Source organism: Culex quinquefasciatus, chromosome 2 (assembly GCF_015732765.1).
Source record: "Culex quinquefasciatus strain JHB chromosome 2, VPISU_Cqui_1.0_pri_paternal, whole genome shotgun sequence".
In the NCBI taxonomy this organism is placed as follows: Eukaryota; Metazoa; Arthropoda; class Insecta; order Diptera; family Culicidae; genus Culex; species Culex quinquefasciatus.
In genome coordinates this window covers 148318425-148334049 of record NC_051862.1, presented here as the reverse complement: position 1 = coordinate 148334049, position 15625 = coordinate 148318425, and the positions used below count along the sequence as shown (strand labels likewise).

The 15625-nt window shown below is 27.2% G+C and overlaps 1 protein-coding gene across 1 annotated transcript in view; it reads left to right on the top strand.

Annotated features, from left to right (window-relative positions):
• The window catches only part of LOC6041584 (protein NDRG3), a 183494-nt gene that overhangs the window by 1491 nt on the left and 166378 nt on the right, over positions 1-15625 (top strand). Inside the window, exon 2 of the mRNA XM_038256113.1 lies at positions 4440-4871. Coding sequence (XP_038112041.1) covers positions 4816-4871 — 56 coding nt within the window. The 5' untranslated portion in view covers positions 4440-4815. The remainder of the gene's footprint in view (positions 1-4439; positions 4872-15625) is intronic.

The following is a 15625-nucleotide window of genomic DNA, read 5'->3' as shown; positions in this document are numbered from 1 at the left end:
TTCCAAATCATCTTTCTACAACATACGACAAGATAAAGCAAAGCTGACAAAATTTTCATCTTACATCTCCAGTGATGGTTTGCATGCAAAGAGGTGATGAACAAGGCTTTTTAAAAATAGATGTTAACCGAAGAGGAAGGGGCGTCAATGTGCCAATTGAATATTTATTGTTTTTTCATATGTCTGATGGATTTCATCAAAATGCTATTATTTATTTTGCTGCTTGGGAAGTAGGAAGGTGATGAGTTGTGAATTTCAGATTTCTTATAAGAAAATAATCGACAACAATTGTGTGTCATCTTCTGTGAAACACGCAGGGTCAACAATAAAAAAATAATTTAATTGAAGTCATGTGTTGTGTGTTGAGAAGCTCTGCGATTTTGAAACTAATTTTCTACAACATATTGAGAATTTAATGATTTGAAGATTCGAAGATATGAAGATTTGAAGATTTGAAGATTTGAAGATTTGAAGATTTGAAGATTTGAAGATTTGAAGATTTGAAGATTTGAAGATTTGAAGATTTGAAGATTTGAAGATTATTTGAGATGACAATTATTAAAAGGCTTATGTAATATCAATTTATTAATATTTTTCATACATATAGCGCTATGAACATTGACTTTGTGTAAAAGATAGAGCAATTTGATAAGTTGAAGTCGAAATATCAAACGTGAGGCGTATTCAGATGGATCAAAACGCTAAAACCACAACCAATTTCTGAACGCGTTCCAAGAAACCACAACATTCACCAACATCATCCATTGTCCTACGAAAACCCACAGCATAAACTCCACCAGCAACAACAACATCTTCGGGGCAGCCTTTCGCTTCCAAGGTGAACAAAACAAGTTTTTGCGCGAGGAGGTTCGCTCTCGAGGGTCCATCAACATCCACAACGCCATTTCTTCCCCAGCGAGGATCTTCGCACCTGCACGAGAGTCGTTTTTATTGTTGTTGTTGGTTGGTTGGAATTGACCCCGTAGATCATCGTGACTCGTGGTTCATTGACGATTTGAAGAGCGTTGTTGGTGAACAATTTTGCTGCGTCAAGTCGAATGGTTAGTTGGGGGGATTCCCCTAGTAGTGCCAACCCGATCTACTGAGTTATTGCTTAATTCTAATTAGGTTGAAGTGCCTCGTCGACTTTTGCTCAACTCTGTGCGGTGTAGGTCGGCGTAGGGAAGAATGTTGATGGGGCGCAGAAATCCCCCAAACTGGAAAACAGGTTTGACGGCGGTGGCGTCACAGCGAATTGCTTAAGTTGAGCAGATCACATTCGGACGGATTTTTTTATGATCTGGGCTTATCATCCGAGAGAAAAATAAAAAAAGTTTATCGAACATGTTTGCAGAAAGTCTCCCTTCGTGGAAGGCTTGATCAGAGTGTGTGGAGAGTAGAGCAAGAGTTTGCTCTTGGAAGGCAACTGTCAGCAAGTATGATCAAACCAGGGGCTAATCCAATTACTGAACTGGATTGATTGTGGGATTTGTGAATCCCATCCAGTTCCGCTGGTTTCAAGTAAAATCTAACTTGAAGTGCAGATAATTTAAAGCGGTTAAAAGTGAATGGGAAACCTGCACTTAAATACTAATTGTTGAGTGGTATTTATTGAACGGAAAGGTTTCAAGTGGGAAATGACTTGAAAAGAAGAAGTTGAGGAATTCAACTGGCAATCCCAATTTATGTGAGGTAAAGTAAAGATTGCTCGTGTCTATTATCATTATTCCATCAAAAATAATGACATTCTAAAAACTAAAAACTAAAAACTAAAAACTAAAAACTAAAAACTAAAAACTAAAAACTAAAAACTAAAAACTAAAAACTAAAAACTAAAAACTAAAAACTAAAAACTAAAAACTAATAACTAAAAACTAAAAACTAAAAACTAAAAACTAAAAACTAAAAACTAAAAACTAAAAACTAAAAACTAAAAACTAAAACTAAAAACTAAAAACTAAAAACTAAAAACTAAAAACTAAAAACTAAAAACTAAAAACTAAAAACTAAAAACTAAAAACTAAAAACTAAAAACTAAAAACTAAAAACTAAAAACTAAAAACTAAAAACTAAAAACTAAAAACTAAAAACTAAAAACTAAAAACTAAAACTAAAAACTAAAAACTAAAAACTAAAAACTAAAAACTAAAAACTAAAAACTAAAAACTAAAAACTAAAAACTAAAAACTAAAAACTAAAAACTAAAAACTAAAAACTAAAAACTAAAAACTAAAAACTAAAAACTAAAAACTAAAAACTAAAAACTAAAAACTAAAAACTAAAAACTAAAAACTAAAAACTAAAAACTAAAAACTAAAAACTAAAAACTAAAAACTAAAAACTAAAAACTAAAAACTAAAAACTAAAAACTAAAAACTAAAAACTAAAAACTAAAAACTAAAAACTAAAAACTAAAAACTAAAACTAAAAACTAAAAACTAAAAACTAAAAACTAAAAACTAAAAACTAAAAACTAAAAACTAAAAACTAAAAACTAAAAACTAAAAACTAAAAACTAAAAACTAAAAACTAAAAACTAAAAACTAAAAACTAAAAACTAAAAACTAAAAACTAAAAACTAAAAACTAAAAACTAAAAACTAAAAACTAAAAACTAAAAACTAAAAACTAAAAACTAAAAACTAAAAACTAAAAACTAAAAACTAAAAACTAAAAACTAAAAACTAAAAACTAAAAACTAAAAACTAAAAACTAAAACTAAAAACTAAAAACTAAAAACTAAAAACTAAAAACTAAAAACTAAAAACTAAAAACTAAAAACTAAAAACTAAAAACTAAAAACTAAAAACTAAAAACTAAAAACTAAAAACTAAAAACTAAAAACTAAAAACTAAAAACTAAAAACTAAAAACTAAAAACTAAAAACTAAAAACTAAAAACTAAAAACTAAAAACTAAAAACTAAAAACTAAAACTAAAAACTAAAAACTAAAAACTAAAAACTAAAAACTAAAAACTAAAAACTAAAAACTAAAAACTAAAAACTAAAAACTAAAAACTAAAAACTAAAAACTAAAAACTAAAAACTAAAAACTAAAAACTAAAAACTAAAAACTAAAAACTAAAAACTAAAAACTAAAAACTAAAACTAAAAACTAAAAACTAAAAACTAAAAACTAAAAACTAAAAACTAAAAACTAAAAACTAAAAACTAAAAACTAAAACTAAAAACTAAAAACTAAAAACTAAAAACTAAAAACTAAAAACTAAAAACTAAAAACTAAAAACTAAAAACTAAAAACTAAAAACTAAAAACTAAAAACTAAAAACTAAAAACTAAAAACTAAAAACTAAAAACTAAAAACTAAAAACTAAAAACTAAAAACTAAAAACTAAAAACTAAAAACTAAAAACTAAAAACTAAAAACTAAAAACTAAAAACTAAAACTAAAAACTAAAAACTAAAAACTAAAAACTAAAAACTAAAAACTAAAAACTAAAAACTAAAAACTAAAAACTAAAAACTAAAAACTAAAAACTAAAAACTAAAAACTAAAAACTAAAAACTAAAAACTAAAAACTAAAAACTAAAAACTAAAAACTAAAAACTAAAAACTAAAAACTAAAAACTAAAAACTAAAAACTAAAAACTAAAAACTAAAAACTAAAAACTAAAAACTAAAAACTAAAAACTAAAAACTAAAAACTAAAAACTAAAAACTAAAAACTAAAAACTAAAAACTAAAAACTAAAAACTAAAAACTAAAAACTAAAAACTAAAAACTAAAAACTAAAAACTACAAACTACAAACTACAAACTAAAAACTAAAAACTAAAAATTAAAACTCTGATTCAATTTAAAAATAATATTTAAATATTTCATATCCTTTCAACCCTGTACTCTCCAATCACCGAACCGCATGTTCTCTCCGTGTATCTCTTTCTCTCTTGAAACCTATCAACCATGATGTCGTGGTCGCAAAACTGATCACTTCAACTTTTTTACCAACTCCTGCCTTACTATCTCATGGTTGCTTCCTTTTTTGTTTCTTCTCCCTCTTCAAGCGATCCTCTCAGGAGTTGTCCAAGCTCTGTTACAACTTAACTCAGTTTGATCTGGATGGTTTATCGGCAACATTCCAGCTTCTCGATCATCACAATTTTAACCCGATCACTGGAAATTGGCAGGAAAATTTACGTTTTTGTTGCGAAAGTGGTTGCTTTTAGGGGGTAAAACGCAGGTTTCACAGCTGTTGCTTGTTGGTTTGATCTGGTTCCACGCAGCAGTTCGACAGGCAAGTTGCATGGTTGCAGAAGAAAATTGCAGCTTCTCAACGCCATGTACCGAGTTGTTTCAGCTCGAAAACACGAAGGTTTATTATGGTAACGAGCGAGCATTCGACCGCCGCCGGTTGCACCAGAAAGATATCACCCGACTAATTGCTGTTTGAGTGTAATTGCTTTTTTTTGCTTTTGCTAGTGGCTGCAGTTTGCTCGAATGCCAGGAGTTAACGCATTTGGATGAAGTCATATGACGGAATAACCTAAGGTAGAAGAAGAAGAAGAAAAAAGTGTCCAAGTCGGTGTTCATATCCAAGTTGTGAAGAGCAAATAATACAAAAGAAGTGCGCGATCCAAGAAGTGTCCAAAAAGCCAAATATCGAAATTCAAGAAAAGAAAGTGAATTTGCATAAAAAAACCAAGCCAATTTAAATTGTGTGGTTCGTCGAAAAGCTGCTGTCACCAAATCAACAAAGCCGCCCGGAGTTGGGTCGTTGAAAACAACCGTTTTATCACGTCGGCAGAGAGTTTGAACGTGCCGAGCAGGACGCCGTTGCGAGTTTCAGAACTACAACATGACTTCGATCACTTCAGGGCCTTCGGGGCTGATGCCGCACATCGAGACGCCACCGTAAGTTGCTTTTTTCTTCATTTTATTCACGCTCAGTTGCACGAAGAGTTGTTTTTTTTTAAAGTTCAAATTCAAATCACTTCAAATATATTTTTTCAATATTCAGGTAAAACAGACTAAATTAGGATAAAAATGCAACTGAGTAGTAATAAAATAATGAATAATCGACAAATGAAAATAGAGTCCAAGAGGAAAATGAGAGCTTCAAACGTTGTCGATATTGGGGAGAGACCCTGTGTGAAACATGTGTGTTTGTTTGGGGGTCAAATTTTGGGAATGATTGTAGGTTTGTGATATTTTTTGCGAATAGACTTTCAACAGCTGGTGGTGTAGTGTCGGCAAGGCTGAAGGTTGCAGTTTCTATGGTGCTGTCGGCAGTTTGGCAGTGGTCAGTTTGGGGTGAACCAGTACGAGCCGGTAAAATGCGGAAAACGTGGAGGAAAATTGAAAGGTAATGATTGTTTTTTTTTGTTTTATTTGAAAGCTTATCCAACTACTAACTTTTTGCTTCTATGTGTTTCGTTTCCTAACAAGTTTTCAGTCCATCATTAGAGAAATTATTGAATATACGTTGGTGATGGCTTAAAAATGACTGTCATAGTTTAACATTTTATATCTAACTAGATTAATAAACAGTAAACAAGTATTAGTACATTTATCAAAGATACAGATTAAATAATTGGCTTTTTTTAAATTTTAAACCAAAATATGCCATATATTCAGAACATCAGATTAGAATATGACAAGGTGCCTATTGATGTTTGAACAATATTTCAAGATCGCTATTCGGATCATTTCGGAAAATTGAATTTACGAGCCATGGTTTCAACATTACAATGAAAAAAGTGTTTAAAAATGCATTATACACCTGTTCAGTTATTTGCAATCATTAGTTTCCAAAATACCTAAATATTGACGAAAATTTATTTTTTTGGAAAAAAAGTTTTTGCGGTGCTGTACATTGGAATTTCATAAAAATTAAAAATATTTTCAATCCATCCCAAACATGCTAAATATAATCAGTAATGTAGAAAAATGCCTGTTAGATTGTTTTATTTTGATTTGACTTTTATTTTCATTGAAATTTTGAAGTATTTGAAAAAAAAACCAATATTGCCTCCTGAAGGGGAAGGGGGGGGGGATAAATTCATATAATGATTTGTTTTGCTGCACTTTCTCCTCTCTGCACTCATTCATAAACTAAGGGAAGAAAAAAAGTACCTGTTGGTCATAAATAGTTGAACGAATCATTTCTGGAGCAACATTTGACCTAACTATTTAACAAGATCCAGAGTGTCAAAATGTAGCTGGGAATGCCAGCTATTGTTTTACACTTCATGTTTTGTGAAAAAGTTACCGCTTGTCTCAAGATTTGAAACAAATAAAAGTTCTCGTTTAGCTCCAGATTTGTTCATATTGTATCATGAGAATATCTATGACTTTTCACATAATATTGATAAATACGGTAACATTTTATAGCATCAGCGTAAATGTTATCATGTTTAAAGCATTTCATGATACTGATTAATAAAATTTTGCTTCAAATTATTAAAAAAAATGATTTTTTGTTTACAACTTTATAGATTCTTTGCCTTTCTTTTGGTTTTACCTCCCTTGTTGGCTGAGGACAAAAGCTTTAAAAATAAAAACAACACAAAAATATTAACCAAATACTGTTTTTGTTCAATTTTATGCAAACACTTTTTAAACATATAATTTTTAATCTTCTCAACCAATTTTGGTTCACCGCGTTTGAACAAATTAAGATTTACCAAGTGTAACAATTGAAAATGTACAAAAACACTGATTTCAAGTTTTTGAGATTCAGTCATTATTACGACACAAAGCAAAAATAACAAAAAAAATCGGTAATAAGGTTTTCAGTAAATTGCTCTGGCCTTTAATATGTTGAACTTTTCTTTTGTGTCAAAGATACCTCAATAATTTTAGGTGGGAGAAGTTATCTAGTAATGTACTAAAAAGTTATCTAGTAAAGTACTAAAACTTGAAAAACATCGCCACTAGATAACTTTTTAGTACAGAAGTTATCTAGTAGCGATGTTTTTTTTTAAAAAACATAGAATTTACTAGATAACCAAGCTACTAGATAACTTCTCCAATATTTTAAGTTACTAGATAACTTCGGAACATTTTTCAATTTTTTTCTGAAATAACTAGATAACCATGCTACTAGATAACTTCTCAAAAAAAATTCGCCAGCTAGATAACCGAAATTCCACCAATATTTTTGGCTTATTAGATAACTTCGGAACATTTTTAAATAATTTCTGAAATTACTAGATAACCAAGCTACTAGATAACTTCTCCAGAATAATTTCACCAACTAGATAACCAAGCTACTAAATAACTTCTCCAAAAAAAATTCCAATATATTTGGTTTAATAGATAACTTCGGAATATTTTTAAATAATTTCTGAAAATACTAGATAACCAAGCTACTAGATAACTTCTCCGGAATAATTTCACCAACTAGATAACCAAGATACTAGATAACTTCTCCAAAAAAATTCCAATATATTTGGTTTACTAGATAACTTCGGAATATTTTTTAATAATTTCTAAAATTACTAGATAACCAAGCTACTAGATAACTTCTCCAAAACAAATTCGAATATTTTTAGCTTACTAGATAACTTCGGAATATTTTTAAATAATTTCTAAAATTACTAGATAACCAAGCTACTAGATAACTTCTCCAGAATAATTTCACCAACAAGATAACCAAGCTACTAGATAACTTCTCCAAAAAAAAATTCAAATATTTTTAGCTTACTAGATAACTTCGGAATATTTTTTAATAATTTCTGAATTTAAAAGATAACCAAGCTTTAAGATAACATCTCCAAAAAAAATTCCAATATTTTAAGCTTACTAGATAACTTCGGAATATTTTTTAATAATTTCTAAAATTACTAGATAACCAAACTACTAGATTACTTCTCCAAAAAAATTCCGAATATTTTTAGCTTACTAGATAACTTCGGAATATTTTTAAATAATTTCTAAAATTACTAGATAACCAAGCTACTAGATAACTTCTCCAGAATAATTTCACCAACTAGATAACCAAGCTACTAGATAACTTCTCCAAAAAAAAACCAATATATTTGGTTTACTAGATAACTTCGGATTTTTTTTTAATAATTTCTAAAATTACTGGATAACCAAGCTACTAGATAACTTCTCCAAAAAATTTTCGAATATTTTTAGCTTACTAGATAACTTCGGAAATTTTTTAAATAATTTCTGAAATTACTAGATAACCAAGCTACAAGATAACTTCTCCAGAATAATTTCACCAACAAGATAACCAAGCTACTAGATAACTTCTCCAAAAAAAAATTCAAATATTTTTAGCTTACTAGATAACTTCGGAATATTTTTTAATAATTTCTGAATTTAAAAGATAACCAAGCTTTAAGATAACATCTCCAAAAAAAATTCCAATATTTTAAGCTTACTAGATAACTTCGGAATATTTTTTAATAATTTCTAAAATTACTAGATAACCAAACTACTAGATTACTTCTCCAAAAAAATTCCGAATATTTTTAGCTTACTAGATAACTTCGGAATATTTTTAAATAATTTCTAAAATTACTAGATAACCAAGCTACTAGATAACTTCTCCAGAATAATTTCACCAACTAGATAACCAAGCTACTAGATAACTTCTCCAAAAAAAAAACCAATATATTTGGTTTACTAGATAACTTCGGATTTTTTTTTGATAATTTCTAAAATTACTGGATAACCAAGCTACTAGATAACTTCTCCAAAAAAATTTCGAATATTTTTAGCTTATTAGATAACTTCGGAAAATTTTTAAATAATTTCTGAAATTACTAGATAACCAAGCTACTAGATAACTTCTCCTGAATAATTTCACCAACAAGATAACCAAGATACTAGATAACTTCTCCAAAAAAATTCCAATATATTTGGTTTACTAGATAACTTTGGAATATTTTTAAATAATTTCTTGAATTACTAGATAACCAAGCTACTAGATAACTTCTCCAAATTTTTTTTCGAATATTTTTAGCTTACTAGATAACTTTGGAATATTTTTAAATAATTTCTGAACTTACTAGATAACCAAGCTACTAGATTACTTCTCCAAAAAAATTCCGAATATTTTTGGCTTACTAGATAACTTCGGAATATTTTTAAATAATTTCTAAAATTACTAGATAACCAAGCTACTAGATAACTTCTCCAGAATAATTTCACCAACTAGATAACCAAGCTACTAGATAACTTCTCCAAAAAAAAAAAAAACCAATATATTTGGTTTACTAGATAACTTCGGATTTTTTTTTAATAATTTCTAAAATTACTGGATAACCAAGCTACTAGATAACTTCTCCAAAAAAATTTCGAATATTTTTAGCTTACTAGATAACTTCGGAATATTTTTTAATAATTTCTAAAATTACTAGATAACCAAGCTACTAGATTACTTCTCCAAAAAAATTCCGAATATTTTTAGCTTACTAGATAACTTCGGAATATTTTTAAATAATTTCTAAAATTACTAGATAACCAAGCTACTAGATAACTTCTCCAGAATAATTTCACCAACTAGATAACCAAGCTACTAGATAACTTCTCCAAAAAAAAACCAATATATTTGGTTTACTAGATAACTTCGGATTTTTTTTTAATAATTTCTAAAATTACTGGATAACCAAGCTACTAGATAACTTCTCCAAAAAATTTCGAATATTTTTAGCTTACTAGATAACTTCGGAAAATTTTTAAATAATTTCTGAAATTACTAGATAACCAAGCTACTAGATAACTTCTCCTGAATAATTTCACCAACTAGATAACCAAGCTTCTAGATAACTTCTCTAAAAAAAATTCCCATATTTTTAGCTTAATAGATAACTTCGAAATATTTTTTAATAATTTCTGAAATTAAAAGATAACTAAGCTACAAGATAACTTCTCCAAAAAAAAATTCAATGCTTTTAGCTTACTAGATAACTTCGGAATATTTTTTTAATATTTTCTAAAATTACTAGATAACCAAGCTACTAGATAACTTCTCCAAAAAAAAATTCCAATATTTTTAGCTTACTAGATAACTTCGGAATATTTTTTAATAATTTCTAAAATTACTAGATAAACAAGCTACTAGATAACTTCTCCAAAAAAAAAAAAAAAACAATATTTTTGGTTTACTAGATAACTTCGGATTTTTTTTTAATAATTTCTAAAATTACTGGATAACCAAGCTACTAGATAACTTCTCCAAAAAAATTTCGAATATTTTTAGCTTACTAGATAACTTCGGAAAATTTTTAAATAATTTCTGAAATTACTAGATAACCAAGCTACTAGATAACTTCTCCTGAATAATTTCACCAACTAGATAACCAAGCTTCTAGATAACTTCTCTAAAAAAAATTCCCATATTTTTAGCTTAATAGATAACTTCGAAATATTTTTTAATAATTTCTGAAATTAAAAGATAACTAAGCTACAAGATAACTTCTCCAAAAAAAAATTCAATGCTTTTAGCTTACTAGATAACTTCGGAATATTTTTTAATATTTTCTAAAATTACTAGATAACCAAGCTACTAGATAACTTCTCCAGAATAATTTAACCAACAAGATAACCAAGCTACTAGATAACTTCTCCAGAATAATTTCACCAACAAGATAACCAAGCTACTAGATAACTTCTCCAAAAAAAAATTCCAATATTTTTAGCTTACTAGATAACTTCGGAATATTTTTTAATAATTTCTAAAATTACTAGATAAACAAGCTACTAGATAACTTCTCCAAAAAAAAATTCGAATATTTTTAGCCTACTAGATAACTTCGGAATATTTTTAAATAATTTCTAAAATTACTAGATAACCAAGCTACTAGATAACTTCTCCAGAATAATTTCACCAACAAGATAACCAAGCTACTAGATAACTTCTCCAAAAAAAATTCCAATATTTTTAGCTTACTAGATAACTTCGGAATATTTTTTAATATTTTCTAAAATTACTAGATAACCAAGCTACAAGATAACTTCTCCAAAAAAATTCCGAATATTTTTAGCTTACTAGATAACTTCGGAATATTTTTAAATAATTTCTAAAATTACTAGATAACCAAGCTACTAGATAACTTCTCCAGAATAATTTCACCAACAAGATAACCAAGCTGCTAGATAACTTCTCCAAAAAAAAATTCAAATATTTTTAGCTTACTAGATAACTTCGGAATATTTTTTAATATTTTCTAAAATTACTAGATAACCAAGCTACAAGATAACTTCTCCAAAAAAATTCCGAATATTTTTAGCTTACTAGATAACTTCGGAATATTTTTAAATAATTTCTAAAATTACTAGATAACCATGCTACTAGATAACTTCTCCAGAATAATTTCACCAACAAGATAACCAAGCTACTAGATAACTTCTCCAAAAAAAATTCCAATATTTTTAGCTTACTAGATAACTTCGGAATATTTTTTAATATTTTCTAAAATTACTAGATAACCAAGCTACAAGATAACTTCTCCAAAAAAATTCCGAATATTTTTAGCTTACTAGATAACTTGGGAATAATTTTAAATAATTTCTAAAATTACTAGATAACCAAGCTACTAGATAACTTCTCCAAAAAAAAATCCAATATTTTTAGCTTACTAGATAACTTCGGAATATTTTTTAATAATTTCTAAAATTACTAGATAACCAAGCTACAAGATAACTTCTCCAAAAAAAAATCCGAATATTTTTAGCTTACTAGATAACTTCGGAATATTTTTAAATAATTTCTAAAATTACTAGATAACCAAGCTACTAGATAACTTCTCCAGAATAATTTCACCAACAAGATAACCAAGCTACTAGATAACTTCTCCAAAAAAAAATTCCAATATTTTTAGCTTACTAGATAACTTCGGAATATTTTTTAATAATTTCTAAAATTACTAGATAACCAAGCTGCAAGATAACTTCTCCAAAAAAATTCCGAATATTTTTAGCTTACTAGATAAGTTCGGAATATTTTTAAATAATTTCTAAAATTACTAGATAACCAAGCTACTAGATAACTTCTCCAGAATAATTTCACCAACAAGATAACCAAGCTACTAGATAACTTCTCCAAAAAAAAAATTCCGAATATTTTTAGCTTACTAGATAACTTCGGAATATTTTTTAATAATTTCTAAAATTACTAGATAACCAAGCTACAAGATAACTTCTCCAAAAAAATTCCGAATATTTTTAGCTTACTAGATAACTTCGGAATATTTTTAAATAATTTCTAAAATTACTAGATAACCAAGCTACTAGATAACTTCTCCAGAATAATTTCACCAACAAGATAACCAAGCTACAAGATAACTTCTCCAAAAAAAAAATTCCAATATTTTTAGCTTACTAGATAACTTCGGAATATTTTTTAATAATTTCTAAAATTACTAGATAACCAAGCTGCAAGATAACTTCTCCAAAAAAATTCCGAATATTTTTAGCTTACTAGATAACTTCGGAATATTTTTAAATAATTTCTAAAATTACTAGATAACCAAGCTACTAGATAACTTCTCCAGAATAATTTCACCAACAAGATAACCAAGCTGCTAGATAACTTCTCCAAAAAAAAATTCCAATATTTTTAGCTTACTGGATAACTTCGGAATATTTTTTAATAATTTCTAAAATTACTAGATAACCAAGCTGCTAGATAACTTCTCCAAAAAAAAAATTCAAATATTTTTAGCTTACTAGATAACTTCGGAATATTTTTTAATATTTTCTAAAATTACTAGATAACCAAGCTACAAGATAACTTCTCCAAAAAAATTCCGAATATTTTTAGCTTACTAGATAACTTCGGAATATTTTTTAATAATTTCTTAAATTACTAGATAACCAAGCTACTAGATAACTTCTCCAAATTATTTTTCGAATATTTTTAGCTTACTAGATAACTTCGGAATATTTTTTAATAATTTCTAAAATTACTAGATAACCAAGCTACTAGATAACTTCTCCAAAAAAAAATCCGAATATTTTTAGCTTACTAGATAACTTCGGAATATTTTTAAATAATTTCTAAAATTACTAGATAACCAAGCTACTAGATAACTTCTCCAGAATAATTTCACCAACAAGATAACCAAGCTACTAGATAACTTCTCCAAAAAAATTCCAATATTTTTAGCTTACTAGATAACTTCGGAATATTTTTTAATAATTTCTAAAATTACTAGATAACCAAGCTACAAGATAACTTCTCCAAAAAAATTCCGAATATTTTTAGCTTACTAGATAACTTCGGAATATTTTTAAATAATTTCTAAAATTATTAGATAACCAAGCTACTAGATAACTTCTCCAGAATAATTTCACCAACAAGATAACCAAGCTGCTAGATAACTTCTCCAAAAAAAAATTCAAATATTTTTAGCTTACTAGATAACTTCGGAATATTTTTTAATATTTTCTAAAATTACTAGATAACCAAGCTACAAGATAACTTCTCCAAAAAAATTCCGAATATTTTTAGCTTACTAGATAACTTCGGAATATTTTTAAATAATTTCTAAAATTACTAGATAACCATGCTACTAGATAACTTCTCCAGAATAATTTCACCAACAAGATAACCAAGCTACTAGATAACTTCTCCAAAAAAAATTCCAATATTTTTAGCTTACTAGATAACTTCGGAATATTTTTTAATATTTTCTAAAATTACTAGATAACCAAGCTACAAGATAACTTCTCCAAAAAAATTCCGAATATTTTTAGCTTACTAGATAACTTCGGAATATTTTTAAATAATTTCTAAAATTACTAGATAACCAAGCTACTAGATAACTTCTCCAGAATAATTTCACCAACAAGATAACCAAGCTGCTAGATAACTTCTCCAAAAAAAAATTCAAATATTTTTAGCTTACTAGATAACTTCGGAATATTTTTTAATATTTTCTAAAATTACTAGATAACCAAGCTACAAGATAACTTCTCCAAAAAATTCCGAATATTTTTAGCTTACTAGATAACTTCGGAATATTTTTAATAATTTCTTAAATTACTAGATAACCAAGCTACTAGATAACTTCTCCAAATTATTTTTCGAATATTTTTAGCTTACTAGATAACTTCGGAATATTTTTTAATAATTTCTAAAATTACTAGATAACCAAGCTACTAGATAACTTCTCCAAAACAAATTCGAATATTTTTAGCTTACTAGATAACTTGGGAATAATTTTAAATAATTTCTAAAATTACTAGATAACCAAGCTACTAGATAACTTCTCCAAAAAAAAATCCAATATTTTTAGCTTACTAGATAACTTCGGAATATTTTTTAATAATTTCTAAAATTACTAGATAACCAAGCTACAAGATAACTTCTCCAAAAAAAAATCCGAATATTTTTAGCTTACTAGATAACTTCGGAATATTTTTAAATAATTTCTAAAATTACTAGATAACCAAGCTACTAGATAACTTCTCCAGAATAATTTCACCAACAAGATAACCAAGCTACTAGATAACTTCTCCAAAAAAATTCCAATATTTTTAGCTTACTAGATAACTTCGGAATATTTTTAATAATTTCTAAAATTACTAGATAACCAAGCTGCAAGATAACTTCTCCAAAAAATTCCGAATATTTTTAGCTTACTAGATAACTTCGGAATATTTTTAAATAATTTCTAAAATTACTAGATAACCAAGCTACTAGATAACTTCTCCAGAATAATTTCACCAACAAGATAACCAAGCTGCTAGATAACTTCTCCAAAAAAATTCCAATATTTTTAGCTTACTGGATAACTTCGGAATATTTTTTAATAATTTCTAAAATTACTAGATAACCAAGCTGCTAGATAACTTCTCCAAAAAAAAAATTCAAATATTTTTAGCTTACTAGATAACTTCGGAATATTTTTTAATATTTTCTAAAATTACTAGATAACCAAGCTACAAGATAACTTCTCCAAAAAAATTCCGAATATTTTTAGCTTACTAGATAACTTCGGAATATTTTTTAATAATTTCTTAAATTACTAGATAACCAAGCTACTAGATAACTTCTCCAAATTATTTTTCGAATATTTTTAGCTTACTAGATAACTTCGGAATATTTTTTAATAATTTCTAAAATTACTAGATAACCAAGCTACTAGATAACTTCTCCAAAACAAATTCGAATATTTTTAGCTTACTAGATAACTTCGGAATATTTTTAAATAATTTCTAAAATTACTAGATAACCAAGCTACTAGATAACTTCTCCAGAATAATTTCACCAACAAGATAACCAAGCTACTAGATAACCTCTCCAAAAAAAAATTCCGAATATTTTTAGCTTACTAGATAACTTCGGAATATTTTTAAATAATTTCTAAAATTACTAGATAACCAAGCTACTAGATAACTTCTCCAGAATAATTTCACCAACAAGATAACCAAGCTACTAGATAACTTCTCCAAAAAAAAATTCCAATATTTTTAGCTTACTAGATAACTTCGGAATATTTTTTAATAATTTCTAAAATTACTAGATAACCAAGCTACAAGATAACTTCTCCAAAAAAAAATTCCGAATATTTTTAGCTTACTAGATAACTTCGGAATATTTTTAAATAATTTCTAAAATTACTAGATAACCAAGCTACTAGATAACTTCTCCAGAATAATTTCACCAACAAGATAACCAAGCTGCTAGATAACTTCTCCAAAAA